This window comes from Martes martes, assembly GCF_963455335.1.
Source record: "Martes martes genome assembly, chromosome: 7".
Classification (NCBI taxonomy): domain Eukaryota; kingdom Metazoa; phylum Chordata; class Mammalia; order Carnivora; family Mustelidae; genus Martes; species Martes martes.
This window is the reverse complement of record NC_137894.1, coordinates 115,472-140,921: the sequence shown is the minus strand read 5'-3', so window position 1 is coordinate 140,921 and position 25,450 is coordinate 115,472. Positions and strand designations below refer to the sequence as shown.

Here is a 25,450-nt window from a genome sequence, read left to right as displayed (position 1 = left end):
GTGTTTGTATAAGACTGTGAAAGTTCTTATTTCTAGAATTATTCTTTCTGTACTTGAAATAATCAGCCTTGTTTACATTTTTGTTTTCTAGGATGAGAAAAACCAGTTAATGACAACAAATGTCTGGTTGAAACAGGTGTGTATGAAATGCAAAAGTCACCTGAGTGGTCCCGGGTGCTGGGACCAGAGGATTGACAGCACAGAGAAACACAAGCTGGGGTGTCTGGGGGCGGGGCAGGATGCAGGACGGCGGGGGTCGATGGGTTCTCACGGAGCGGCTGCTGTCTGCCAGGTGCCGTTGTGGGCACCAGGGAAACAGCAGTGAACAGCACGGACAGAAGTCCTGGCCAGCAGGGAGCTTCCTTCTGGTTGGAGGAAAGAAACAAGGAAGCTGTATTGTGCCTCGAACGCTGGCAAGCTTCACAGGGGGCCAGGATACGGGATCTTTGGGGATGTACTTTTAAATAGGATGGGTGGGGAAACCATTGAGAAGAATGTAGTGTTTGAGCAAGGCTTGGAGGAGGAGGAAGAAGCCATATGAGCATCTGGGGGAGAACTGACCCAGGCAGAGAGGGACCAGCACGTGCAAAGCCCTGTGGCTGGAGTGTGCCTGGGGTGTTTCAGGAGGAGTAAGCCAGCCAGTTATGGGTAGGGGTGAGTGAACCATGGGGAAGGAGGGGTGTATAGATGAGGTCAGAGAAGCGGTGGGAGGCGTTTGGAAGGCACCTGGGCTGGTGTCGGGATGGTGGTATTTACTTGGAGTGAGATGGGAATGGGGGATGAGTTACTCTTACAGACAGAGCCCCTTTGTAGAAAGGACTTCTGTGTCTTCTGGGCCATCAGACTTACGTCCTCAGCTGCTGTTGTGTGCTTCCCTTCGGTCTTTCTTTATTATCCCTAATTATAACACCGACTACCAGTTCCCTGGCCCTAATTCCTAAAAGGCATGCATCCTTTTTTGGGGGTGCAAGTCTTAACATGATCCCAGAATGTCACTTCGTGGAGCCTGGACAGGTGTTATAGCTGTGGAGTGTGTAATAAATCCAGTCCCCCTGCAGGGACCAGTCCAACCAATGACAATAGAGCTGGAAAAGAGAAAGTCTGCCTAAACCTGGTCCTTACATGCCCATGGCTGCAGCCCCGGGCGTGGTCACTGGCGGGGGAGGAGGTGCCAAGCAGAGCACAGGCCTCTCCTGTGTTGCATGAGGACCAGGGCTGTGCTCCCGGGCTCTCAAGAAAGATGTGGAGCTGAGTGTTCTCTGTGGCGAGCAGAGATGCTTTCTGTGTCTAGAGCTTCTGGATTTGGTAAAAAGTGTAGCTTTTGCTACTCTTGACCGTCGATGTCATTGGAATTGGCAACTGAGGCCACTGTCTTTGTTCTGAAGGAGTGGACGGACGTGAAATTAAGATGGCGTCCTGAGGCGTACGGAGGAATAAAAGTCATACGCGTCCCTTCAGGCTCTCTCTGGACTCCAGACATTGTTTTGTTTGATAAGTAAGTTATATTCTAAATACCACTTTGTGTTTTTAAAAGGAAACATTTGTGTTTTTATGAGGCGCTAGTAATTTTTTCTTCCCTGGGAGCATTGTTTAGCTCTAAGATCAAATGACTTGATCCTGTGCTTTTTGTGAACCTACACGTAGGTTCTGTGGATCCTCTCCTTTTCTTGGTATATTGTTTCCTGATCGTAAACGTGTTCTTTGGTTTTTAAGACTTGAGGAGCATCTGGGAAGTCCAGGAAGGTGTAAGGAAGTGGGGGGGGGGTCACCTATAATAACCTATAATCATCCCTGCGCTTGGAGACAATGTGCACAGTGGCTGACACGTACAGCGGACTCGCTCCGCGTCTGGCCGCGTGCTCCGAGCCGCTGTGCTTTATCAATCCCGACTGCCGGTCGGGTGGCATTGCTGACGGACGAACAGGGACCGGCATGACAACCTCGGCCACGATCCCACAGTTTGCCTGTGTCCGGGTGGGCTTCACACGAGGCAGCCTGACGTCAGACTTACCCTCTGATTTAATAGACTACGTATCTGGTAGATTGCCTTCCAGATTTGGGGGGTATTTTTTCAAAAAAAATAGTTGAAGTTCTACTTTATGTTCAAATAAATTTTGCTTCTAATTTTCTTAAATCCTGCATTGGAGTTATCCCTTGACGAGGGGCGTTGAGTCCACGCATCTCCACGGGCGTCCTACCTCACCATGCCTTCAGGATGGTTCTCACTGGGGGAAAGGATAATTCTGGGATCCAGTTTCAGGTTTTCGAGGACCACCCATGGCAAATCTGGGAATTTGTGCTTCTCCTAAAGCACGTTGTGGTATTTGCAAGAAGGCGTTTGGCACGAAGTCAGAGCAGACGCTATGCAACAATACCAGCCTTTAGATACCGTTTCCTTGCTCACTTCTCCGCAGGTGAAGAGGGAACAAGGTGTACGTTCTCGGGACACAGCTCCCCGGAGTGTCCTGTACTCCGGGCTGCTGAAAACACGTTTGCATAGGCATGAGTCTAACAAAAGTCCCATGAGTTTTAAGATAAAAGAAACTAGTATTTCAAAGAAAGCTTATGTCGGTGACTTCTCCAGGATGTGATCTCCCGGGGCGGCGGAGCTATGACAGGGGGGACGAGCACTGTGGGGGAGTCTAGGCATGTGGAGTCGGGTTCTGGCTGCTCTCTGATTGTTTAAATAGCCCAGTTGTAGTTCACAGGTCAGGTGAGATCTTTCGGCCTCCCAAGGGTCAGGACGCTGGGAAGTCGAGCTGGCTTGCCAGTCTTGGAGAGGGTGTGGAAGGAGTTCGCTCCCGGAGGGTCCCGTGTTTGAGGGAGACAGACTTAGAACAGAGTCCCCATGTCTCCGGCACACTCATCTACGAAGGGTCTCGTGTTTTGGCCCAGGCTTTCTTTCACAGAAGGCTCGTGAAGTGCGGGCTTGGGCTGTCTCATCTCTCACTGTACTGTGCCTGTGTGTGTTCCAGCGCAGACGGGCGCTTCGAGGGGGCCAGCACAAAAGCTGTGGTCAGGCATGACGGCACGGTGACCTGGATGCCACCAGCAAACTACAAGAGTTCCTGCACCATCGATGTCACGTTTTTCCCATTCGATCTCCAAAACTGTTCCATGAAGTTTGGTTCTTGGACTTACGACGGATCACAGGTTGATATCATTTTGGAGGACCAAGACGTAGACAAGAGAGACTTCTTCGACAACGGAGAATGGGAGATTGTCAGCGCCACGGGGAGCAAAGGGAACAGGACGGACAGCTCCTGCTGGTACCCGCACATCACATACTCCTTTGTAATCAAGCGCCTGCCTCTCTTCTACACCTTGTTCCTTATCATTCCCTGCATCGGCCTCTCCTTCCTAACCGTGCTCGTCTTCTACCTCCCGTCCCACGAGGGGGAGAAGATCTGTCTCTGCACGTCAGTGCTGGTCTCTTTGACGGTCTTCCTGTTGGTTATCGAGGAGATCATCCCCTCGTCTTCTAAAGTGATCCCTCTGATCGGAGAGTACCTGGTGTTCACCATGATTTTTGTGACGCTGTCCATCATGGTCACTGTCTTCGCCATCAACATCCACCACCGTTCCTCCTCAACGCACGACGCCATGGCGCCCTGGGTCCGCAGGGTCTTTCTGTACAAGCTTCCCAAACTGCTGTGCATGAGAAGCCACGTGGACCGGTACTTCGCTCCGAAAGAGGGGACCGAGGGCGCTGCGAGACCAGAGTCTCCTCAAAACCCACTGGAGGCCGCGCTGGATTCCATCCGCTACATCACCAGACACGTCATGAAGGAGAATGACGTCCGTGAGGTCTGTGCTGTGTGGTGTTTGCGATATGCAGCTGCTTCTGTTCTGAGTGTGGCAGAGTAAATGGCAGGACCTCGAGGGGACCCCGATGTCGAGGGCCACAAATGTTGGGGCACTGTCCTTAGAAGGTCTTCACCGGAACTGGTTTCAGTCAAAACATCAGCCTCAGGCCACCTCTGCCCCCCTTGCTTCTCCGTCCCCCCAGCCACTCTGTCATTCTTAAGAGTGACAATCCTGCCATGATTATTTTAATTCTATCTTCCATAACTTTGTGTCTGAATTCTGTGCTGATCTGTCAGCACAACTCGGCACGATCATTGATCAGAATGTGTTTCATTTTTTAACCAATGAGCCTAATGGAGGCTTTATAAATATAGCCAAGATATTTCTTCTAGAATACGTCCTTTTGTTGTTCATTTACAAGAGAATATCAGTGAAATTAAAAGCAGTAAGGTATTCTTGGGTGTCACATATGTCAAAGTGTTCATGTGAAGTTTAGTAACAGTGCTTAATAATATGCTTAATTTGCCTAAAAATAAAAATTCATGTCAAACTTTATTAGGGAAAATAACTCACTGGCTTCTTACTTAAGGTTAATATTTAAAGTAAGAATTGAACATGAATACATTCTACTAATGTGATATTAGATTGAACTTTCAAGACATCAAATTTCAATGTCACCATTCTTACTCTTTTTTTAAAAGATTTTATTTATTTGTCAGAGAGAGCGCACAAGCAGGGAGAGAGGCAGGCAGAGGCAGAGGGGGAAGCAGCCTCCCCGCGGAGCAAGGAGCCTGATGTGGGCCTCGACCCCACGACCCTGGGATTGTGACCTGAGCCGAAGGCAGAGGCTTAACCCACTGAGCCACTCAGGCGCCCCACCATTCTCATTCTTGTATGATATTTTTAAAGCTAGGAATATAGCACTTTCATAACTGAATTTACTTGGAACAGTCCCATTAAAATTACATGAATTCTCATTTCTAAAGCTTCTTTAAATGGAAAAGTGTCTAGCAGGTGTGGGAAGAAGCATCAAAGCAAATTTGGTAAAATTACAGCCCTCCCCCCGGGAGGAGCATAGGACATAGATTTCGGAAAAACGTGTAATGCTTGTGGATTTGCAAGGTTTCTATTTCTTGATTAGTGTGATGAGTTCATGAGGTCTGAAGCAATCGAGGGAGTCTTAAAACATAGAGATGTTAGGTAATGGTTGGGAGAGAGACGGAATTTAATCAATATCTGCAAAGGGCTGGGAGAAAGGACCAGCGCTCATCCCCCGGAGGCAGCAAATGGATTTCAGACACTCGGTAGAGTGTTCATAGCCCCTGAAGTCCACATTGTCCCACACCTGGGGGCAGAGCTCCTGGAGGGGACCTTGTGCCTCATGAAGGCGGGGGCAGCTTCTGGGGCTCAGGGGCTGGTCTCCCCCTGCCCTCCCTCCCCGCTTAGGCTGCGGAATGGGATGAACTGAGGTCCGGGCCGGCAGAGCTGAACTCATGAGCTCGGGTTAAAATGGCCCCAGGGAATCCAAAACCAAACAACGCAGGTTGTGGGGCAGGGAAGAAGATTCGGGACTGTCCAATAGATATTATTCTGTACCAACTTTTAACTTGGCTTGAAAAGAACCAACCTCAGGCTGGGCTCTCTTCACAAATTAAAATAAGTAAGCACCGCCGGGCAAGAGTAAGTAACAGAAATGACTATAGAAAAAGAATCAGAGAGGTTTTTTAAGTTTATTTTATAAGAAGTATTCAAGTAGTATATCCTGACTTTACTAAACATCTGTCAAAATACGCCACTTGAATGTATTACAAATCAACTTGTAATTCAATGGCGTGTGCAGTGGTCCTGCAAGCTCGTGGAGACTGTGCGCGCCCCGAGCTCTGAGCACAGGGTCCCTCGCGGTCACGGGGCGGGGGTTGGGGGCAGCAGCTGGTCTGGCCTCTAACTCAGTGTGTAATATCTTGATTACACGACTTTAGGTCACGTGTTTAATGTATGTGTGTTGTTTCTTCTTTTGCAACAGGTTGTTGAAGACTGGAAATTCGTAGCGCAGGTGCTGGACCGGCTGTCTCTGTGGGCCTTTCTTCTGGTTTCCGTCGTCGGATCTCTCGGGCTTTTTGTACCTGTTATTCACCAGTGGGCAAACGTGACCGTCCCGGTTCACATCGGACCGGCAAGCAAGTGATGCCTCCCCCGGTAGGAATTTAGTTACGAAAGGCATGCATAGCTCTGTCCCTATCACCTTAGAAAATGTAAATTGTGCTTGAAATTTGACGCCAGCTCGATCAGACCGCTAACACTGGTTTACCCTGACAGACTGCCCACTGGAACACTTCACCCGCAGGAGTGAGGCGCCGGCTCAGCACTCGATCTAGAAATAGGGACCCCGTATCTGAACCGCACTAGTGCGAACGCGGCCTTCGGGTCCTGGCAAACACCACCAGCTGCAATCGCAGGGGAGCGCGCTGCTTGACCGTGTCTGGAGACGGATTTCAGAACTACTTCTGCATTTGGTAAAAGGCACACATTTTAAATCTCCCTGTCCTCTGCCCGCAGCTCATCTTTGGCACGGTGGCCCACGGTGGTGGCAAATGAGCCAGCTACCTGGTGCCGTGACGACTTAGTGTGATGCTTATTTTCTAGAACCGACATTTCAAAAAACGAAAAGTGGGAATTCCTTGAAGGCTTACTTTATTTCTTAGATGCTTTAACTGAACAATTACGGTATTAACTATTTTAGTAGCTTACCGCCCGTTGTAAAATCATACAATAGACAACTCCCACGGACATGCACGAGCGTCTCCTTAATAACTTTGACCCCCTTGTCCACATTTCTCACAATAACCACCTTCTGTATAAACTGTAGCATTTCTGTACCCTTCATCTTAGAATAGTCCTCTACGATGAAGTGACTCTCAGTTTTAAAACTTAAAAAAAACCAAACCGCTGTGGATACTACCAAATCGTAGTAGAAGCCATCTTCCGCAGGGAGAGGTGGATGCTAACCAGGCAGACGCTCATCGTTACGTGTCCGGAACGTTTCGGTTTCTCTCTCGTCCCAACAGTGACAGTGCTAGAGCCTTGGAGTTGAGAGGGCTGGTAGACGTCGTGCGGGCTTAGCCCTTCACTGCTCACTCGGGGCGGACGGGCTGTCGCCGGTAAACGAGTTAGCGTCCCTCTCTCGTGCCCCAGTTCAGCCACGACCGACTGGGGAGAGCACGACAGATGCCCGGGTTTGATGCACGACTCCAGGGTCTCAGAGAACAAATGCCTTGTTTACGGTGAGTAACCGTCTGAGGCTGTCGGGGCTCTCTGGAGGCGGGAGCGGACGGGCTCTTCCCTGTCTCACTGTGGACCCACGTTCGGTGTCCTTCAACAAGTGAACCTTGGGTTTGCGGAGTTTAAACTGCCCGTTAGCTAGCTTAACATGTTCATTCCCTAATTCCGCTCCAGTCTGCATTCCCACGGCTTGTAACTCGTATGAGTAAATTTTAGAGAGATCTTCCTTTGACTTAATGAAACACAAGTCAGCGCGGGCTGCAGTTTTGTCGGTTTTATTTTTGCGTAGCCTAAACATCCAAACGACCAGTGACAAGATCAGAATGGTCTCCGCGAACCCTCGTCTCCTACCAGTGGCCACCCAGACTCCGGCCTGTGGTCCAGGAGACTCGCTTCTAAATAATCCGTCTCGAGCAGTGGTTCTCAATCGGGTAGTTTTGTGCTCAAGGGGACACTTCATTTTTTGAGACAGTTTTGGTTGTCCTAACCGGCAAGGGACCGGGGTGTGTCACTGGCATCTACTGGGCAGACCCCAGGGGGCCACTAAAGATCCCACAACGTCCGGGACGGTCCTTCCAGTGCAGTGATGCAGAACGTCACTGGTGCCAAGGCTGGGAAGTGCTGTTGCCGAGGTCCGTCCACTGTGACCGTGGGAACAGCCGCCACCTCTCCCAGTGGTCACTCAGGCTGCTCCGGGACACGCACGGGCTCCGTGGTGGCGGTGCAGCCCTCAGAATCTCGGGACCTGGGTGGTGGGGGGAACAGGGTGCGGGGTCAGAGCCGGGGGGGGGGGAGGGCTGCTGCTGAGAGAGCACGACACTTGGAGCGGGCCGCGGGCTGGGGGAGGAAGCCTCGGGAAATCTGCTGCGAACCGACCTAAACAGACGTGCCCGGGTCTCGCTTAAGCCTCCACCACCAGCAGGAGACAGTCTTCCTAGTTTGGCCGTTTTCACACAGTCTGTGGTACAGCATACCACCCGACACTGCAGAAAAGCTGTACTTTGACGTTTCTTTACCAGAAAGCCAGTTTAAACGTTCACTTATCTATAATAAACACTCTTGACGTTTTTCTTGCATGAATCTCTTCTGACAAAATGAAGACAACGGGACAAATAAGTAAGCCTTGAAATTCGAGATCCAGTGCCGATAGCTCGAGGACAGAAACCGTGAGAAAGAGCCTAAATGTAAGACTTCTTGGAGGCAACAGGACGAATTCTTTACAATGCGGGGTTTGGCATGACTTCTGGGATATCACACAAAAGAGCACAGGTGACAAAAAACTGACAAAGTGGAATGCATGAAAAGTTAAAACTTCTGTGCATTACAAGATGTTATTGGCAGAGTGAAAAGTCAACCCGCGGACGGGGAGAAAATATCGCACATCACATGCCTGATGGGAGCTTAATAACCACGATACACAGAGAACTCCCTGAACTTAAGGACTGAAACACCCAAACAACCCCGCCCCGAAGTGGAAGAGGACCTGAGCCGACACATCCCCGAAGGCGCCACACAGAGGGCCGAGAGGCTCGGGAGGAGATGCTCAGCCTCATTATCACATAAATGCAAATCAAAATGGCAGCGAGACCCCGGCTCCCACGCAGGAGGACGGGCGCTGTCGAAAGCACAGGGAGCGAGCCCTGATGGCGACGAGGCCAGCCGGAGCCCCGGGGGAACGGGAGACGGTGCGGCAACCATGGAGAGCCGTCCGGTGCTTCCTCAAAAAATTAAAAGTAGAATAGTTCCACCTCGGGGCCTCTACCCCAAAGAACTGGAAGCAGGGTCTCCTGCCCAGGTCCCTGGGCACCCACGTTCACAGCAGCGTCGTCTGTAACGGCCAAAATGTGGGAGCCCCTGGCATCCACCGACGGATGAACGGATACGCAGAACATCCGCTTGTGCACCGGAGTGTCGCTCAGCCGTGACCAGGAGGGACATTCGGACACTTGCCACCACGCGGACAGGCCTGGAGGGCATTATGCTCGGGGAAAGAAGGCAGTCACAAAAAGACGAGTACTGCATAATTCACTTATACGGGGTCCTCGGTCAAAATCCTACAAACAGTGGCATGGGGGTGTCGGGGGAGAGGGGCGGGGGGCTCGTGGTTTCCGGGATGAGGAGGGTCTGGAGGTGGGGGTGACGGCTGGAGGGCCTACACTGAACTGGGCGCCTCCCAATGATGGGCACGGGCCACATCCTAGGGGAGCGAAGTTTCCCACCAGAAGGAGCAAATGCGCCCCATGCCCAGGCCGGTCAGCCGCCGGCCAACCCAGCGCGGACTCATGCCTCGTCCCTCGCCAGCAGAGGCTGCAGGAACAGCCCCGCCGTCCCCAGGATGCACACCAGAATGAAAACCCACAGGAAGATGCGATCAATGACCATGGCCACGTACTTCCAGTCATCCTGAATCTGAAAAACAAAAACACACGTCAGGAAAGCAGGAAAAATAAAGCCCGAAGGGCCGCGGAGGGAACCAAACCCACATCCAGCGGGAACATCGAGTCAACACGTTGCAGCAGCTGAAGCCATCCGGCCTCCCAACACGAGAAAGCTCGTGCTCCCAACACCGTCTGCAGACGTCCTCCGGTCCCAAGTCTCTCTCCACACCCTGCGAGAAACAGGCATAAAACACTCATGCGGAGTCTGTTTTAAATCAGGAACGTCTTGGGGCGCCCGGCCGGCTCAGTCAGTAGAGCGTGTGACTCTTGATCTCAGGGTTGTGAGTTCAAGCCCCATGTTTGGTGTAGAGCTTATTAAAAAACAAACAAACAAACCCCCCAAAACCCACAGAAATTTCTTACTGTACACATAATCTATTTCGTCTTTTTTAGATTTTATTTATTTATTTAAGAGAGAGACTGAGCACAAGCAAGGGGAGGGGCAGAGGGAGAGGGAGAAGCAGGCTCCCCGCCGAGCAGGGAGCCCAATGTGGGGCTCCATCCCAGGACCCCGGGATCATGACCTGAGCCAAAGGCTGAGGCTTCACCGACGGAGCCACTAGATGCCCCATGATCTATTTTTTCCTAAACTGACTTCTAATTTGTAAGGTTGGTAAAACCAGTTCTTTGACCTGTGCCTGTGAGAGGGCTCCTGGACCTTGTTAGAAAAGCTAATACAATCCAACCGTCATTTACCATTGCTTCCAAGTACTGTTCTTATCCCGTTTTAGATCCTAATTTCCTTTCAGCATCTGTTCCGCCCAGGAACCAGGACAGCAGGGCCAGGCCGTCATCATCCCGGCGGCCCCTCCCCAGGCCCGGCTAACCAGAGATCCTCTTCCACCGTGAGGCCCGAGCACCGCGGACAGGGACAGGCTGGAAATCAGACCTAATTGCTGACAATAAAGCAAGAGGCGGAAGAAAGAGCACGACTAATTGTGCATAACACAGCTTCGGTTCAGGCTTGAAACAGGAAGGAGAACCGCATGTTAATTACAGTCCTAGACGACTCCGCAAGCAAGGAAGCCGTAATCGAATTGAGGGAGAGAGAACCCATGAATCAGAGGATTCTGAAGAAATAATCACGTAATAAAGAGGCAGCATGTGACTCAGTAACCGAATTAAGTGCACGGAAATGGGCTGGGGCACGAGAACTGTCGCTCCCATCGTGAGCCGCACGGGGGGTGCTCTTGAAGACATTAGGCTCAGCTACCATTAGACGTAATGCCCTGTTTGCCACGTGCTTCCTCTGAATTCCTGGGACCCAGGCTGTGGTTTGTAAGCGCCTCAAATACAGAACAGACCCCGGGATTCCTCTGGCCCCTCGGCCAGCTGAACGCCCCCCAAAGGCTGTCACAGGCAGAGGGCGGAAACACAGACTTGGAGACGCTTTGGTTTCAATCCCGGAGTCTGAGAATCTGGGTCAATTCCGTGACCTCGGTTCACCTTGGTCTCTGCGTCTGTGACATGCAGGTAAGAGTAGTACTCACCCTCCTGATTCCCTCCACCCCCCGCCTCCCCCGACCCTCTGTTTCCTGTTCAAGAGCCTCTTACGGTGTGTCTCCTTCTCTGGTTTGATCTTGTTTCATTTTTTCCTCTATTCCACTATGATCTTCTGTTTTGTTCCTTAAATTCCACATACCAGTGAGATCAGGTAACTCTTCTCCTGACAGCCTCATTTTGCTTAGCATAATCCCCTCCGGCTCCATCCCTGTCCCTGCAGATGTGAGTGTTCATCCTCTCGGACGGCTGAGGAATGTTCCATTGTGCTCACCCATTCATCTGTCACGGACGTCTGGGCTCTTACATACTTTGACCATTGTGGACGTCGCTGCTATAAACACTGGGGTGCAGGTGCCCCTTCAGATCACTGTCTGTGGTTTTGGGGTAAATGCCCAGGAGTGTGACTGCTGGCTGTAGGGCCCCTCTCTTTTCTATGAGTGCTGGGTGTTAAAGAGCCTGAACTCTGAAACTACTAACACACTCTGTTAATTCATTGCATTTAAATAATAAAAAAGGACAGTGCTCCCCTCGAGGGTGAGTGAGATGACTTGTGGGGTGAGAGGAGGTGGGGCACGCGGTCCTTCCAGGGCACACAGTCCTTTGTGACAACACCTGTTGGGATTCACGCCGATCAGGAACCCGACCCTTCTCCAACTACACATGTCCCTCTAACGTCTTCGTGGGCTTAGCCTGGTGCAGGAGGAGGGGACGTGGGTCTCACCCAGGAACACACATGTGCTGCACAAAGAGCGGGGCGAGAACTAGCGTTAGGTCTGTTAAAGTCTCGAGGGCACGATGACGTGGGGTGGTTCGTGGAAACTTTGGAACTAATGATAACAAAGAGGCGTCAGACAGAACGGGGAACTGGCACAAGCTCTTGGCTCGTTCTGCCAACCCGGCCCTAGAATGTCCCCGAAGCCAGAGGAGCCTGTAGGTTAGGGGCTGGCCCGGGGTGCGCTGGGGTGGGTGGGCGGAGGAGGGCGGGCCGGGCACAGCTTTGGGCTGTGCTCTTTTCACCCCGAATGCTCTGCCTCTTTTCAGACTGTCCACTCCCTGCCCAGAGATGCAGGCTCCTTGGGAGTGGACAAGAGCCTGGTGGAGGTGAAAAGCCAGAGGTCGAGATGTCCCTTGAGTGACGACGAGGTCATGCAGAGGGAAAGAGGCACCTTTGAAGGGTGGTCTAGTCCATCCGACCTGTGGCCATGTGGGCGCTTCCCCAAACAAGCTGCAAGGACGACTGACCCAGTGAAAGTGAGTTTTCAGACCTCAGTATGCAGACTTAGCCCTTCGAAAGGAAATTCACATGACAGACAGGTTAAGGATTTCAACTAAACATGAGACCCGCAGAGATGACAGAGTATTAGAAACGTGAAGCAGAGGGAGCAGGGTCACAGACGAAACAAGTGAGACAGACAAGTCAAGGAAAAGACCCAAGAGATGGGACAGGCAGCAGGAAGGGACCCATGAGTGGGGGTGAGGGCAGCAGGAAGGAGGGGACCTGCGAGGAGGGGTGGGGGCGGCAGGCAGGAAGGGACCGGTGAGGAAGGGTGGGGGGCAGGGAGAAGGAAGGGGCTGTGAGAAAGGGTGGGGGGGCAGGAGGGAGGAGGGACCGGTGAGGAGGGGTGGGGGGCAGAGGGCAGGAGGGGGAGGTGGGGGCTGGGAGCCCAGGCGTGCAGTCCAGGGAAAGACGAACAGGGAAGAAATCTTCACAGAAAACTTGGACCCCCTGAGAACTGAAGGTGGGAAGTTTGGGGCAAGCGGTTGGCGAGAATGTCCATCTGGGAGAGACCCGCACACACACCCCGGTCCTGGTGTACAGATCCCAGAGGCTTCTGCACACAGTCCGCCAGTCAGACAGACAGCGTCAGGTTCACTGAGAACGGCTCATTGGTGACACTGAACCAGTAGTACCTTCTAAGCGTTTAAGGGAAAGAACTTCAACTTGAGAATTTTCGATCCCGCTAAACTCCCTTGAAAATGAGAGTTTTTACGTTTTGACGCCCCCAGGCCTCTGAGGCTTCCGCTGCCAGCCCTGGAGAAGGCACGCGGTGCAGGGAGAGAGGGGCAGGAGGACGGCCCAGGATGCACCCGGGCGAGAGCCGGCTGCGAGGAAGGGACGCATCCACCCCCTCCGCCTCCCCCATCCAGCAGCAGCTCCGGTAACATCCAGGGCGGCTGGGCAGCCAGGAAGGGCCGAGGGGAGCAGGGGGCAGTCGGGGGCGAGACACGGACGCCAGGCGATGCTGCGGGTCTCACTCAGACGCACAGCTTCCCCGAAACGAACGAAAACAGAAGACGCGGCTTTCCAAGCAGCCACGGTTCAGACTTCACAGCGCACAGCACGAACTCCGGGACAAAAGAAAATAAATGGAAAACATACAATAAGATGGCGGAAACTGAGCCTTGACACGACAGTACCCGATGTGACGGTGCCCGGGATGAATAAGGCACCGGTCAGAGACGCTGGGAGGCGGGAGCGTCCGCCCACGCCGCGCCATGACATCCCGCACACTGCGTGCGTCTGTCTCCAGCCGGCAGAAGACAAGCAGTCTGCCGACCGGCAGCTCGCAGGATCCTGGCCCGGGCATGGGCACGCCTCCCAGATCGAGAGCCGGCGACCACCAGCTGCGAACCGTGCCGTCAGCAAAGAGCACCTCCGAGGGACCCCAGGCTCAAGGATGACTACAACCCCCCCTCTTACTGTGAGACCAAGCGGGAGCACGCGGGGACCCCCAAGAGTGGCCCGGAGAAGGGAGCTGCCTCGCCAGGGCCACCAGGCCTTCCCGTGCCGTGGGGGCCAGCACGGCCGTGACTGGAAGCCCAGCCCTGTGGTGAGCTTCCGAGGGGGCCGGATGCACCCAAAACTGGTGAGGCCAACCCACGGACCCAGGGAAAACCTCTGGAAAACTGTGGATCACGACACAGGGGAGGGAGGGCCCCTCCGGGCAGCTCGTGTGTCCTCAGCACAGGGCGGGCATCCTGGCTCCTGCTGCCCGCTCATAGGCTGCTGTCCAGTGGCCTGTGGACCAGATTTCTGCCATTTCTGGAGAAACAGGAGAGCTAACAGCCGGCCCACAGCCCCCGCGGCAACGGATGACCAGAGCTGAGCCGTGGCTGCCCCTTGCGCGTGCCACCCACTGGCCACTAATTTATCTTCTGGGCATTTCAGTGGCAACTTCCCTTTTAGTAACAATTTTTAACAGTGTCGTTTTGTAGAAAAGATGCTTGTGACACTCTAACACTTCGTATGGTGCCTAGTAACTTTGGAATCGAGTTAATTCCTTTCCTTTCCTTTTTCTTTTTTTTTTTTTTTGAAGATTTTATCTGTTTTAGAGACAGCACAAGCAGGGGAGCAGCAGAGAGAGAGGGGAAGCAGACTTCCCACTGAGCAGAGAGCCCGATGTGGGACTCGATCCCAGGACCCTGAGATCATGCCCTGAGCTGAAGGCAGATGCTTCACAGACGGAGCCCCCCGGGCGCCCTGAGAGTTGGTTTGATAGCTCGACAGAGGCTTGAGTACGAGTACTCAGATTTCAGTCTTTACAAGACCTCTGCTAACTGAAACGAAGCTGTGTCAGGCGGATGCAGAAAGGGTAGAGCGTGCCTGCCTGTGTTGTCAGTGTTAGGGGTGACAGGCTGTCACGGATCAGGTGCTTCCGCTCCAGCAGCCGCTTCAGCTGAAGTTCAAGGGGACCCTGACTTTGTGGCTCAATGACGGGTGAGCGGGAGGCCCCGCGGTAGCCGTGGCCATGGCCAGCTCACCGCTGTGCAGGCCGGTGGGGCGCAGGACAGGCGGCGGTGGCGGGCTCCCTCCTGTCTCCTCCACTGTCCCGGGCATTCGGAGCGGAACACGAGAGGCTCCAGTCGCTCCGCACCCGTGTTAACTGCCCGCCGTGCGCCCGGGGCTGGAACGATCCGTGCGTCAGCTCCCTGCGACTCAGCAAGTTGAGGCAGGGCCCGTTCACGCGAAAGCAGAGCTTCTTACAAAAGCGTCGCGTGTGATTCTGACAACCCTGGGGGTACACGCAGGGCCGGGGAGCAGCACACACGTGCTACCGCTAAGTGTAAAACGTCCCCTAATGCTCACGTCACTTCTAGTGCGAAGAAACAGGAGCTCGGCCGACGAGAAACGACGAGCAGGAGAGAGCGCCTGGGTCCCCCCAGGAGAAGACGGACAAATGGCCACTAAGCAAATGGGAGAGATTCCCACTCGCTTCTCAGCAGCGAAAAGCTCATGAAAACAGCAACGAGGCTCTGGTTCACACGCGTCGGGGTAGGGGCGTGCAGCCACGGAAACGCGCAGCCGCCGCCTGGCGGGGGGACGACGCTGGCCGAATGCCTGGGGGACCTCGCGGTGCCCACCAAGGAAGTTAAAAATGCCTCCCTGCGGAGCTCAGCAGGAGCCGCGGGTGCGCACGCCCACCAGAAGACGCACATGAGAGTACGCGTGGTGCCTTTCCTCCCAACGGCCCCAAACGAGACAAGCCCGCCGGGAGCAGGCGTGGCACCCGCAGCGCAGGTGACGCGGGAGGCAAACCTCCAAGACATTTTGTTGAATGAAAGAGGTCAGCTGCGGAAGGGCGCACCACGGAGTTCCATCTAGATGCAGGCCAAGGGAAGGTAAAGCTAACGGACATCGGGAGGTCGGGGGGCCCTGGGAGGGGCGCCAGGAACACCCCACGTCCTTACTCAGCTCGGGGTTACACGGGTGTCCACGCGATGCAGACTCGTGTGCACCTGACACCTAAATGGAGCAAACACGGGGTCGGAAAGGGAAGTGTGAGCGTAGGCTCCGCTGCTCGGGCCACGTGGAGGCCACGTGCTCTCACGCCAGCAAGCCAGCTTCCGGCTCTTCTCCGCACCGCCTGCCGGCCTCTGGGGCCGCTCCGCTGCTGGGAGCAGTGACGCCGCCCATCCAGGACAGCGGCCTGATCCATGGAGGAGCTGGTCTGAGCTCAGCCCCCGACCCTGGGCCAAACTCAGGCCCACCCTGCCCATCCGCCCCAGGGAGTAACGGCTTCTTACCTCTTTGGCTTCATTTTGTGCTTTCATGTTTTCGGCAATGTACCTGACGCTCTGGACGGCTTCTCTGATTTCCGGCGACAGCGTGGAAAGGGCCAGCACTGCGTGCACAGACTCCGAACTGGAGCTTCTCGGGAGGTTGGCGCTGAAATTTGAGATTTTTATCCTGCGGTGGTGGCACTGGCCACACGTCCCGTCCTGGCAGGGACAGCCTTCCTTGCCACCTCTGGGCTCCACGCGGCTGAAGCAGTTGAGATTGGAGAGCTCGGCATTGCAGGCCGGCCTTGGCTTCTGGCCGGGGCCCTCGCTGCCTGCCGGCCTGGTCATGAACATGACCTTGGGGAGCAGGTGCAGGAAGACAGTCTTCACCCAGGCGGGCATGGTGTGCGTGGTGGGCGTTCGGTAGTGCACGTTGAGCACGAAGACGGTGATGACGATGGACAGCGTGACGAAGATCATGGTGAACAGCAGGTACTCGCCGATGAGCGGGATGACCAGCGAGGTGGACGGGATGGTCTCGGTGATGACCAGGAGAAACACGGTCAGGGAGAGCAGCACGGAGATGCAGAGCGTGACCTTCTCGCCGCAGTCGGACGGCAGGTAGAAGACCAGCACGGTGAGGCAGGAGATGAGCAGGCAGGGGACGATGAGGTTGATGGTGTAGAAGAGCGGCAGGCGGCGGATGTAGAGCGAGTATGTGACGTCGGTGTAGATCTCCTCGCAGCAGTTGTACTTGATGTCGTGCTTGTAGCCGGGGGCTTGCACGATGGCCCACTCGCCGCTCTCCCAGTAGTCCTTGAGGTTCATGGAGGAGCCAATGAGGACCAGGTCGATCTTGGCCTTGTCGTAGGACCAGGAGCCGAACTTCATGGTGCAGTTCTGGTAGTCGAATGGGAAGTAGGTCACGTCGATCCTGCACGAGCTCTTGAAGATGGCGGGTGGGATCCAAGTCACCTCCCCCGTGTACTTGACGAGAGCTTTGGTCTTGTCGTCCACCTGGAAGTCCCCGACAGCACTGCAGAGACAGGAGGGCGGTCCAGGGTCACGACCACACGCTCACCTGGGCCCGCTTCTCACAACGCAGGCAGCGGGTGCCGGGAACCGCTTATGAGACCACGTGGCAGGAGCGCGTGCCGGAGAAGGTCGCCCAGGCCACCACCCGCTGACCGACAGGGACACCGCGGCCCAAGCCTGTGTCCCCCCAACCCCAGGACATGTCCCTAGTTTGCTCCCCAACTGTGAGGCTGCCTTGGTATTTACTGAGATGCTTCCAAAGGCCAGAAAGAGATCGTTTCCCCTCTAAAGGAACGGGCTGAAAGTGGTCCCTGCGGCGGGACACCTGTGGGCGTGTCTGCCCGTCAGCCCCTTGCTCAGTCTCTGGTGCGTACCTGCTAGGTGCACACGGGTGTGTAGCGCCAGGCCATGGGGCCGTGGGACGGCAAGGGGGCCCACTCCTCCCACCTGGAGCCCCGACAGCTGGGCTCACACCAGACGTAGCCTGCGACCCTGCCCCACCCCCTGGCCACGTCCAGCCCCGTTCCGCTCGAACGGTCATGGGTTCCGATGCCTTGTCTTTCAGACCCTGTAACACAGATTCCTTTACCTTCCTGCTTTCCGGCCTCCCCGGTTCTCTCCTTTCACCTCTGCGCTCCCCACCTGTCTGCACAGAGCCCCGGAGGCCTGAGTCCTGCATCTGAGAGTCACAGCCGTGGCCTCGCCCGGGGGCCCTACTGGTCTCCTCGAGTTCTGAGTTCTGCGCTGCAGGTATCCATACCCTCCCGAAGGAGAGGCCGCCACACCGGTCCACCCTGAGGGCCGCAAACAGGACACACCACTGTGTTCTGTTGTTTAGTGAGAACATGTGGACACAGAAGGGACGTGTCTTGCTGGTCTCTGCCCCGCCTTCCTTGCCTCCACGAAGGCATGTGATGGCATCGCTCCTGGAGGACACAGGCCCCTGCCTCCCTGTCCTCTGGTCGGTCGGTCCGGCCCACAGGTGCCCTGCCGGCTCTATTCATTTCAGGCCCCAGGGCACCCGCCGCGCACCCTGTTCTCAGACGCTCCTCCTTGTTCCAGCTCCACCCAGACGGGAGGCAGGAAGAGTGGGCAGCGTCCACGGGGCCCTGACTCTGATTCTCCCGAAGAACCTGTGGGGCCTGCTCAGAGGGGCTGAAAAGACCCCAGAAGAACCTCCGCACCGCGTCCCAGGGCCACAAAACATGGGGATGGAAAGGGACCTCCAGATCACGGCGCACAGGCCCACTCCCTTCTCTCTGAATGTGTCCACGGGGAGACAGCCACGCTGTCTACTGTCCGTGGCTGGGGCTGCTTTTGGGTGATGAGGGCAGAAGGACTGCAGCTGGGACCACCGCCCCCCCAGGTCTAGAACAGTCACTGGCCAGCCCTCCCTAGCCACCGCTCTAGTCCAGGGCCTTCGTGAAGAGGACGCCGACGCTCAGACCACGGGCTCCCAAGGAGTGTTAGCGGCCCACCGGAACTTGGGGCACAAGTGAGGGGTCGCTAAACCACCCATGCGCCCTAAGGTGAGCTGGGGGCAGTGATGGCCGGGGGAGAGGAGTTCTCGTGTCCCAGGGGCCCCAGACACAGAAACCAACAAGAAGCACCTGCCCCTCCAGAAAGAGGCCCCTGCTCTCTGTCGAACCCTTTGCAAGGGGAACAGTGAAACAGGAGGGAGCCTGTGGCTTCGATTGTGGGGAGAAGCAAGGAGGGGCAGGGTCCATGGATGGTCTGCAGGGACGGCCACCGGAGCTGGTGTGGGCTCGAGTCTCAGATATTCCCCAAACTCCCTCCTGAGCGGACAAAGACCCACCCAGAAAAATGCTGCTTAGGGTAGGGCCCAAGTTAAATGGGGTCAGAAACAGGTCGGAGAAGCAGGTGTCCAGCAGGGGCCACGCTCGAACCCAGGGGCCCGCCGACACGGACGCTCTCGAGCTGGCGAAAGGAGACCCCCGCCCACCCTGTCCTCAAAGTTTGACAAAGGCCACTATCTCCACAATAGCCCCAGGGAGCCTGGTGCGAGACACAGGAACGTGGATGGCCAGATCGCAAGCAGAGAAGCGCACATCCGGGAGGACGGCTGGGGCCAGGGAAACGGACGGACGGTCTGGCGTGCCCAGCAAGAGGCGGGAAGCGCTCCTCTCTCTCTGCCTGCCTCTCTGCCTACTTGTGATCTCTGTCTGTCAAATAAATAAATAAAATCTTTAAAAAAAAAAAAAGAGGCAGGAAGGAGCTCCGGAAGCGGAAGGAGCGGCGGAATAGAAGAGTTAAATCCCCCGGCCGGACAGTAGCAGGTGTATCCAGAGTTGGCAACGGAGGAAAGAATCACGAAGAGAAAAACCGCCTTAGGAGCGAAGCCTAAAAGCAAGGTGGCGCGGAGAGCACGGTCACGGGAGTGAACCCGGACAGGACTGAGGTCCATGTCAGACAGAAACGGGAACCCCAGGGGAGCACCCAGAGCGCGGGCGGACTTCCGATGTACGTGCCGACGGAGGTCCCGGAGTGAAAAATCAAGCAGCGGAACACATCCCCCATCCCGGGACTCGGAAAGTCGAGGCTCATCCCGCGCCGCCCCCACAACGGGACTTCACGGACAAAGGGAGGACGTGTCTGGGCGCCTGAGCCGGGGGAACAGCCTCCTGCGAGGCCTGTGCTCCCCGGTCACCCCAGACGGTCCCCGTTCGGGTCGTGGTCCCATTGTGCGTGGCAGTGGCCCCCGCTGTCTACCCGAAATCACCCGTTTTGCCCGCTTAGACGGGCGTGTGATTTCCACAGAGACACTTCTCAGCACTTTTAAGACTTCGACGTGAGGAAGGTCGCAGGCAAGGGTTTTACATCCAGTTAAGCTTTACGTGAAAAGGCTACAGTGTGTTAGGGATGTGTGAGAATGTGGGGTGTCTCGTGCCCACGAGCGCTGAGCGTCCGGCTAGAGAAGGAACTTCCGAAAACAAGGAAACCCCAGGGGAACTCTGGCCTGAACTTGTTGAAAACATTGCTCGTGTGTCAGAATGAAGAGAAACTCTCCACAGAGGGACCAGTCCTGAGAAACTCCGGCCGTAACCCAGAGAGAAGAGCTGTGTGGGTTCCTCTAGAACCTATTTCTGTTCCAGATCCCAGGAGAGTTCCTGACGCTACCTGCTCCTCACCACGCCTGACGGGAAGCAGCTCGCGGTGACACACTCACGGCCTCCGTCCCCCAGCCGTTCACCCGAGATTGCCAGCAAGAAAGCAGCCCTGACAGTCGCACCATGAGATTAACATTCCTGCACACTTTCCCAATTCCAGCTCAGCAAAAATTCTCCGCACCCTGGCCAGCGCCCCGGGACCCTCTCTCTGGGTGCTCAGACTTTGCAAACCGGCTGAGTTTATCTTGCGTTCCAGTTCCGTGCAGACTAAATTTACAAATAGAAGTTGCCTGAAAGAAACATTTATGGATGTATTTCCTTGGGAAAACAGAACAAACAAACAACGACAACAAAGCAAAAAAATGGCCCATCTTCGGAGTGGCTGGACTTGCTTCACCAGAGATCACAAAATGGAACTCAGCCAAAATACAGCTTCTTCAGTCCTAGTAGTTAAAGCATATTAGTTTGTCCTAATCTGGCACAAAAACCTAAATGCAGAACACTTTGAATCGTTGAGATTAGATGAACTCTGTACCAAGTGCTTTTCTGAAAAATGCTTCGTGGCTGAAACGCGGTGACTTCAGAGAGAAAGCACAGAGGCAGAAACGCTCTTTCCACACGCGCAGAACAAACTAGGACACACCGCGGGACGCCATATGTTTGCCCAGTAACAGAGCTTCGCTGCGGGAAGCGTCAGGTTTGGGGAAAGAGGCTGGTGTTGGAGGTGTCACGAGGGGCAGGTGGAGAACCTGTGGGCCCGGAGTCAGGGGGGAGGGTGAAGCTCCCCTGGGTCCTGACCTTTGGAAGGTTCTGTCCTACCGAGGGCCTCGGTGGCCGAGTCCCCTCCCTGGCTGCCTCTCCGGTGGGCAGCTGCACACCTGGAGGTCACGGGTGATTCCTGCACCCCCGGGGTGCAGTAACGGGCTGGGGTCAGGGTGGGTAGCTCCAGCACCGGGCATACAGCAGGTGCTTGGTAAATCCCCGTGGAGTTCTCCCACCCGGGAAGCCCCCTGGACACGGTCCCGGGGAGGGCCCAGGCTCGGGCACATGGCCGCCCCGCGCTTACTTGTTGTAGAGCACGATGTCCGGCTTCCAGATCTTCTGCGCAGGGACGCGCATGAACTCTGCGCCGTCGTAGTCGGAGGGGTTCCACTTCAGCTTGTAGTCGTTCCAGATCTGGGGGGAGGAGCGGGGGCGGGCAGCGGTCGGACGCGCATGGTCTCCTCCCTTCACCACACCTCCGAGGCACGTCCCTGAGCCGGTTTGGGCGCCCATGCCGGGCTGCGTGTGCAGGCTGCCTCCGCCCAGCCCCAAACTGACCGCCAGGGGTGGCTGCTAGCGCAGGCCAGCTGCATGCCTCAAGTGCCTGCTGTTTACATCCTGAAGTGGCTCTCCGGGAGCTTCTCCACACCCGTCCGCACCGCCCCAGCCCAAGAACAGGGTGCTGATGACCCACAACCCTCCTCCAACTCCAGGTTAAGCGGGGTTGGTGTCTGAAAGTTCTGGGGAAGGAGCCAGGACACCCCCGGGGCCCAAGAAGCATTCAGGAACACAGGCTGGGGGATGGGAGGACGGGTGAGGCTGTGAACAGGTGTCCAGTGGGCACCAGACGCTCCTGCCTCTGCAGGCTCTGGGGCATGGGAAGCCTGCGTGGGCCAATCGCCACGTTAACCCAGGGAGTGTTCTGTCCAGAGCTGGACAAGGCCTCCTGGGGCCCGTGGAAGCCCGCGTCCTTGGCCTCAGTCTGAAGAGGAAAATCCAGAGCCCTTGCTTCTGTTTTACCAGAGAAAACAGCAGCATCTGATTTTACCGAAAGACCGATTTTTGGCAAAAAGGGAAGGAGGTGGGCTTGGACACTAGCCTGGAGTCAGGGCCGGCTCCGGGCCCAGGTCTGTCTCTGTGTGACTGTGGAGCTGTCTCCCTCTACGTGACAACCTGTCATGTGTGACTTGAGGGGCCAACTTCTGGGGGGCCCACGCAGCAGCGCAGGTGACCCCAAGCCCTGGGAGAGACCCCTGTCTTTGGGCTTTTCTGGGTGGCGCAGCAGAGACCGCAGACACCACCAGGGGGCAGCAGTGCCCAAGGTCTGCTCACTCACTTGCTTGAGCCACAGGTTGGTCTCCATGATCTGGTTGACTTCGTCCTAGGAGAGACAGGAGTGGACGCCTGAACACAAACACCGGGCTGCTTCTGGGAGAGGCTCTTCCAAGCCCCGCACCCCACGCCCCAGTCGCGGCTCCCGCACTCACCACCTTCACCAGCTGCGACATGGACACCTCAAACTGGATGATGACTGGGTCGGACACATTGGCCACCGGCCGGATGATCTCGTTGTAATCCTCGAACAGCCGCTCAAACAGACGGTGCTCGGCCTCGGAGGCCACGGCCACTGAGGGGAGGACGCGACACGTTTCCCTGCGCCAGGGACACCCCCCCACCCCGGCACCCTCATCGCCTGCTGCGGGGACTCTGCAGCGCCTCGAGTTACAGACTGGGAAACTGAGGCCCACCAGACACGTGAGGTCACACACATCCAGGGAGACACCATGATCACAAGCCTGGGCTGGAGTTTGGATAGATCTGGTGTGGATCCCGCCAGAGTGCTTGGAAGCTGTGTGAGCTCAGGCAAGGGGTTCAACCTTTCTGAACCCGACTTCCTTTACTCAGAAAACATCCTTTTTATCTCCACCCCAGGGTTGCAGCGAGTGAAGGGCTTCTCAGGGTAGCGCAGAGAAGGGCTCACCAACGACCCTACCTCCAGTGTTCACAGGGGGCGGGGGCCTCACCTCCAGTGCTCACAAGGGACTGGGGTCTCACCTCCAGGGCTCTCACGGGGCGGGGGCCTCACCTCTAGTGTTCACACGGGGCAGGGGCAGTGCAAGTGCCGTCTGCTTCCATACAGCCACTCCCAGGATGGCCAGATGGCCAGTGCGTTCCCAGGGTGCGCCCCACCTCCTCCCCCTTGTGCCTCCCAGCCTGTAGGAGGCTGCAGCCGCCCAGGACGCCGCAGGGGTTTCCCCACCAAACCTCCGAGAAGCTGGGTGTCTGTGTGGCTCCCATGATCTCCGAGTGAGACCCATGGCCAATCTCAATCTTTTCCCAGCGTGGTCAAAGTTACCTCCCTGAAAGGGGCAGGGGGATCCCCTTTGTTCCTAAGCCACACCCCAGGAGACTTGAGTCAGCCTCTGTCCTTCCCACTTAGAGGTCTGAGGACAGCGCAGCGAGGGCGGGAGGGGAATCCTTGGGGAAGTCTAACCCAACTCGCCCGCGTCCTGAAATGGGGTCTTGCCCGCTGCCCCCTCCCAAACACATCAGAGACCACAGGCAGGGGCTGCTGAGGAGCGCAGGGACACGGAGTGCTGGGGTCCCCAGCATCGAGGGGACAGAAACGGCGCCCCCGGACCGACTCCCGGTGTAGCCCTGACGAAGCCCGGGCCCCTGGGCACCTGCCCGCCCTCCCCGGAACCCCGGGCCCCTGGGCACCTGCCCGCCCTCCCCGCCGCCCGCAGGCCCTCCGGCGCGGCGCGCTCCTCCGTGCGGCTCTGGCCCGCGGCGTCCTCCCGGAGACGCGGCCCCAGGCGCGAGGCGCGGCCCGGGTCCCGAAGAGGCGAGCGCGCGGAGCGGCGGACGCGCCGGCCCCAGCCTCCCGCCATGCCCCCTCCCGCAGGTGGCACCGGCCTCCGCTTCCTCCTCTACTGCTAGAAGGAAAGGGTGGGCGGGAGGCAGACCATGGAACGGACGACCGGGGCGCCGACGCCCGAGCCCCGGCGCTCCCGGCTCGCGCCCAGACTACTCGGGTGGAGGGGTGGCCGGAGGGGCACCCGCGCTCCCGACGCGGCCGGCGCGCCTTCTCTGCGCCCCCCGCCCGCCCCTCCGGTCCCGCGCCGGTACCTGGCGGCAGCCCCAACAGGAGCAGCAGCAGCGGCCGGAGCCCCGCGACCCCGGCTCGACGCGGGCGGACGCCCATGCTCGCGGGGAGCGCGGCCGAGGCGCAGGCGGAGTCCGCGCAGAGCCGGACGCCCGGGCGCGGGGCGCGGAGCCGGACGCTGGCCCCTCCCGCCCGCGGGGCGCCGGAGGCTGGGCGGGGGCGGGGCTCGGCGGGGCGGGGCGGGGCGTGCGGGGCGTGCGGGGCGTGCGGGGCGTGCGCGGCCGCGGGGGTCGAGCGCCCCCGGAGCGCGCGGGGCTGGCGAAGAGGGGCTGGTCCGGCGGCCCCCGCGCTGGGGACCTCGGGGCGGCCGGGCCGCGGGAGAGGCTCCCGCACACCCTCGGAAGCGCGGGGTCCTGACGCCGCTGAGTGAGTGCGACGTGTCCCAGGTGTGATGCTGTGATCGCGGGGTTCGTGTTTTCCTTATAGTTTGGGGCGCGGAAAGCGGGTCCGCCGCCCGTGGGCGCTTGTGGAGGCGGGAGGGGGACTTGCGTGTTTGCTAGACCGCGCTCCGTACCATGGGTTCGAAACGCTCCCTGATGACAGAGAAAAAGAAACTAAGGAGTGAGGCTTGGAAATGGAGCCGCGCATCTGCACCGGGGGCCGCCGGCCGCCCTGCCCCCCAGCACCCCCCGCCCGGGGCATCCAGCTCCTCTGACTACCTACTCGCGGAGGGGGGTTGCACCTGCGGTGGGGGGTTGCACCTGCAAGGGAGTCTCTTTATTACTTCCGGAATGCGTTGCCTCAACCCCCAACGAAAGGAGGCATTTTGCAGGACCCAGGAAGTGTAAGAATTGGGGCCCATCTCTCAGGTGCCCATTTAGGGCTTTCTCATGCTCTAGGCAAAAGCTCCTGCATTTGGAAAATACTGCAAGTGGGACACACAACGAAGGACTTGTATCCGGAAGGTACACAGAAGCCTCAAAACTCAGAAAGCAGAGTAGAGACGTGTGAGAGTCTTGTGTGGGTGACGCGAGTGTTTATGGTGATAAACTTACTAAAACTCATTGAATTGTACAGGTAAAGTGGGTGGGTGTTGTAATAGGTGTGTTATACCTTAATGAAGTTGTTTTTAAAATCTCAACAGTAAGAAAACTGAAACCCAGTTTAAAGAGTGAGCAGAGGAGTTAAACAGACACTTCACCAAATAAGGTGTACGTAGGCAAAAACCCCCAAATCCCATGAAAAGATGTTCCACAATGTTGGCTGTCGGGGAAAGCAGTTTCAGAGCTGATTCAGCACCTATGGGGATGGCGGAGATAAACCCATAGCCCGAGCGGACGGCCCCCCAGTGGCTCTCCTGCTGCTTGCCGGTGGGGACGCAGGGCGGCCCG

At 56.7% G+C, this 25,450-nt stretch overlaps 2 protein-coding genes across 2 annotated transcripts in view; one reads left to right on the top strand and one right to left on the bottom strand.

The window, feature by feature from the left end:
• The window catches only part of CHRNA5 (cholinergic receptor nicotinic alpha 5 subunit), a gene marked incomplete at its 5' end in the record, with an annotated part of 41,474 nt that extends 34,803 nt beyond the window's left edge, over nt 1–6,671 (top strand). The window contains 5 exons of the mRNA XM_080808828.1: nt 92–136; nt 1,386–1,495; nt 2,976–3,807; nt 5,831–6,003; nt 6,124–6,671. Coding sequence (XP_080664954.1) covers nt 92–136; nt 1,386–1,495; nt 2,976–3,807; nt 5,831–5,992 — 1,149 coding nt within the window. The 3' untranslated portion in view covers nt 5,993–6,003; nt 6,124–6,671. The remainder of the gene's footprint in view (nt 1–91; nt 137–1,385; nt 1,496–2,975; nt 3,808–5,830; nt 6,004–6,123) is intronic.
• Nucleotides 6,672–9,366: 2,695 nt separating this feature from the next.
• Nucleotides 9,367–24,158, bottom strand: CHRNA3 (cholinergic receptor nicotinic alpha 3 subunit; the record flags this gene model as incomplete). The annotated part of the gene is made up of 6 exons (XM_080808827.1): nt 9,367–9,495; nt 16,053–17,064; nt 21,258–21,367; nt 22,290–22,334; nt 22,441–22,580; nt 24,083–24,158. 6 exons carry the CDS (start codon nt 24,156–24,158, stop codon nt 9,367–9,369), a joined length of 1,512 nt encoding a protein of 503 aa, XP_080664953.1.
• Nucleotides 24,159–25,450: the final 1,292 nt, after the last annotated feature.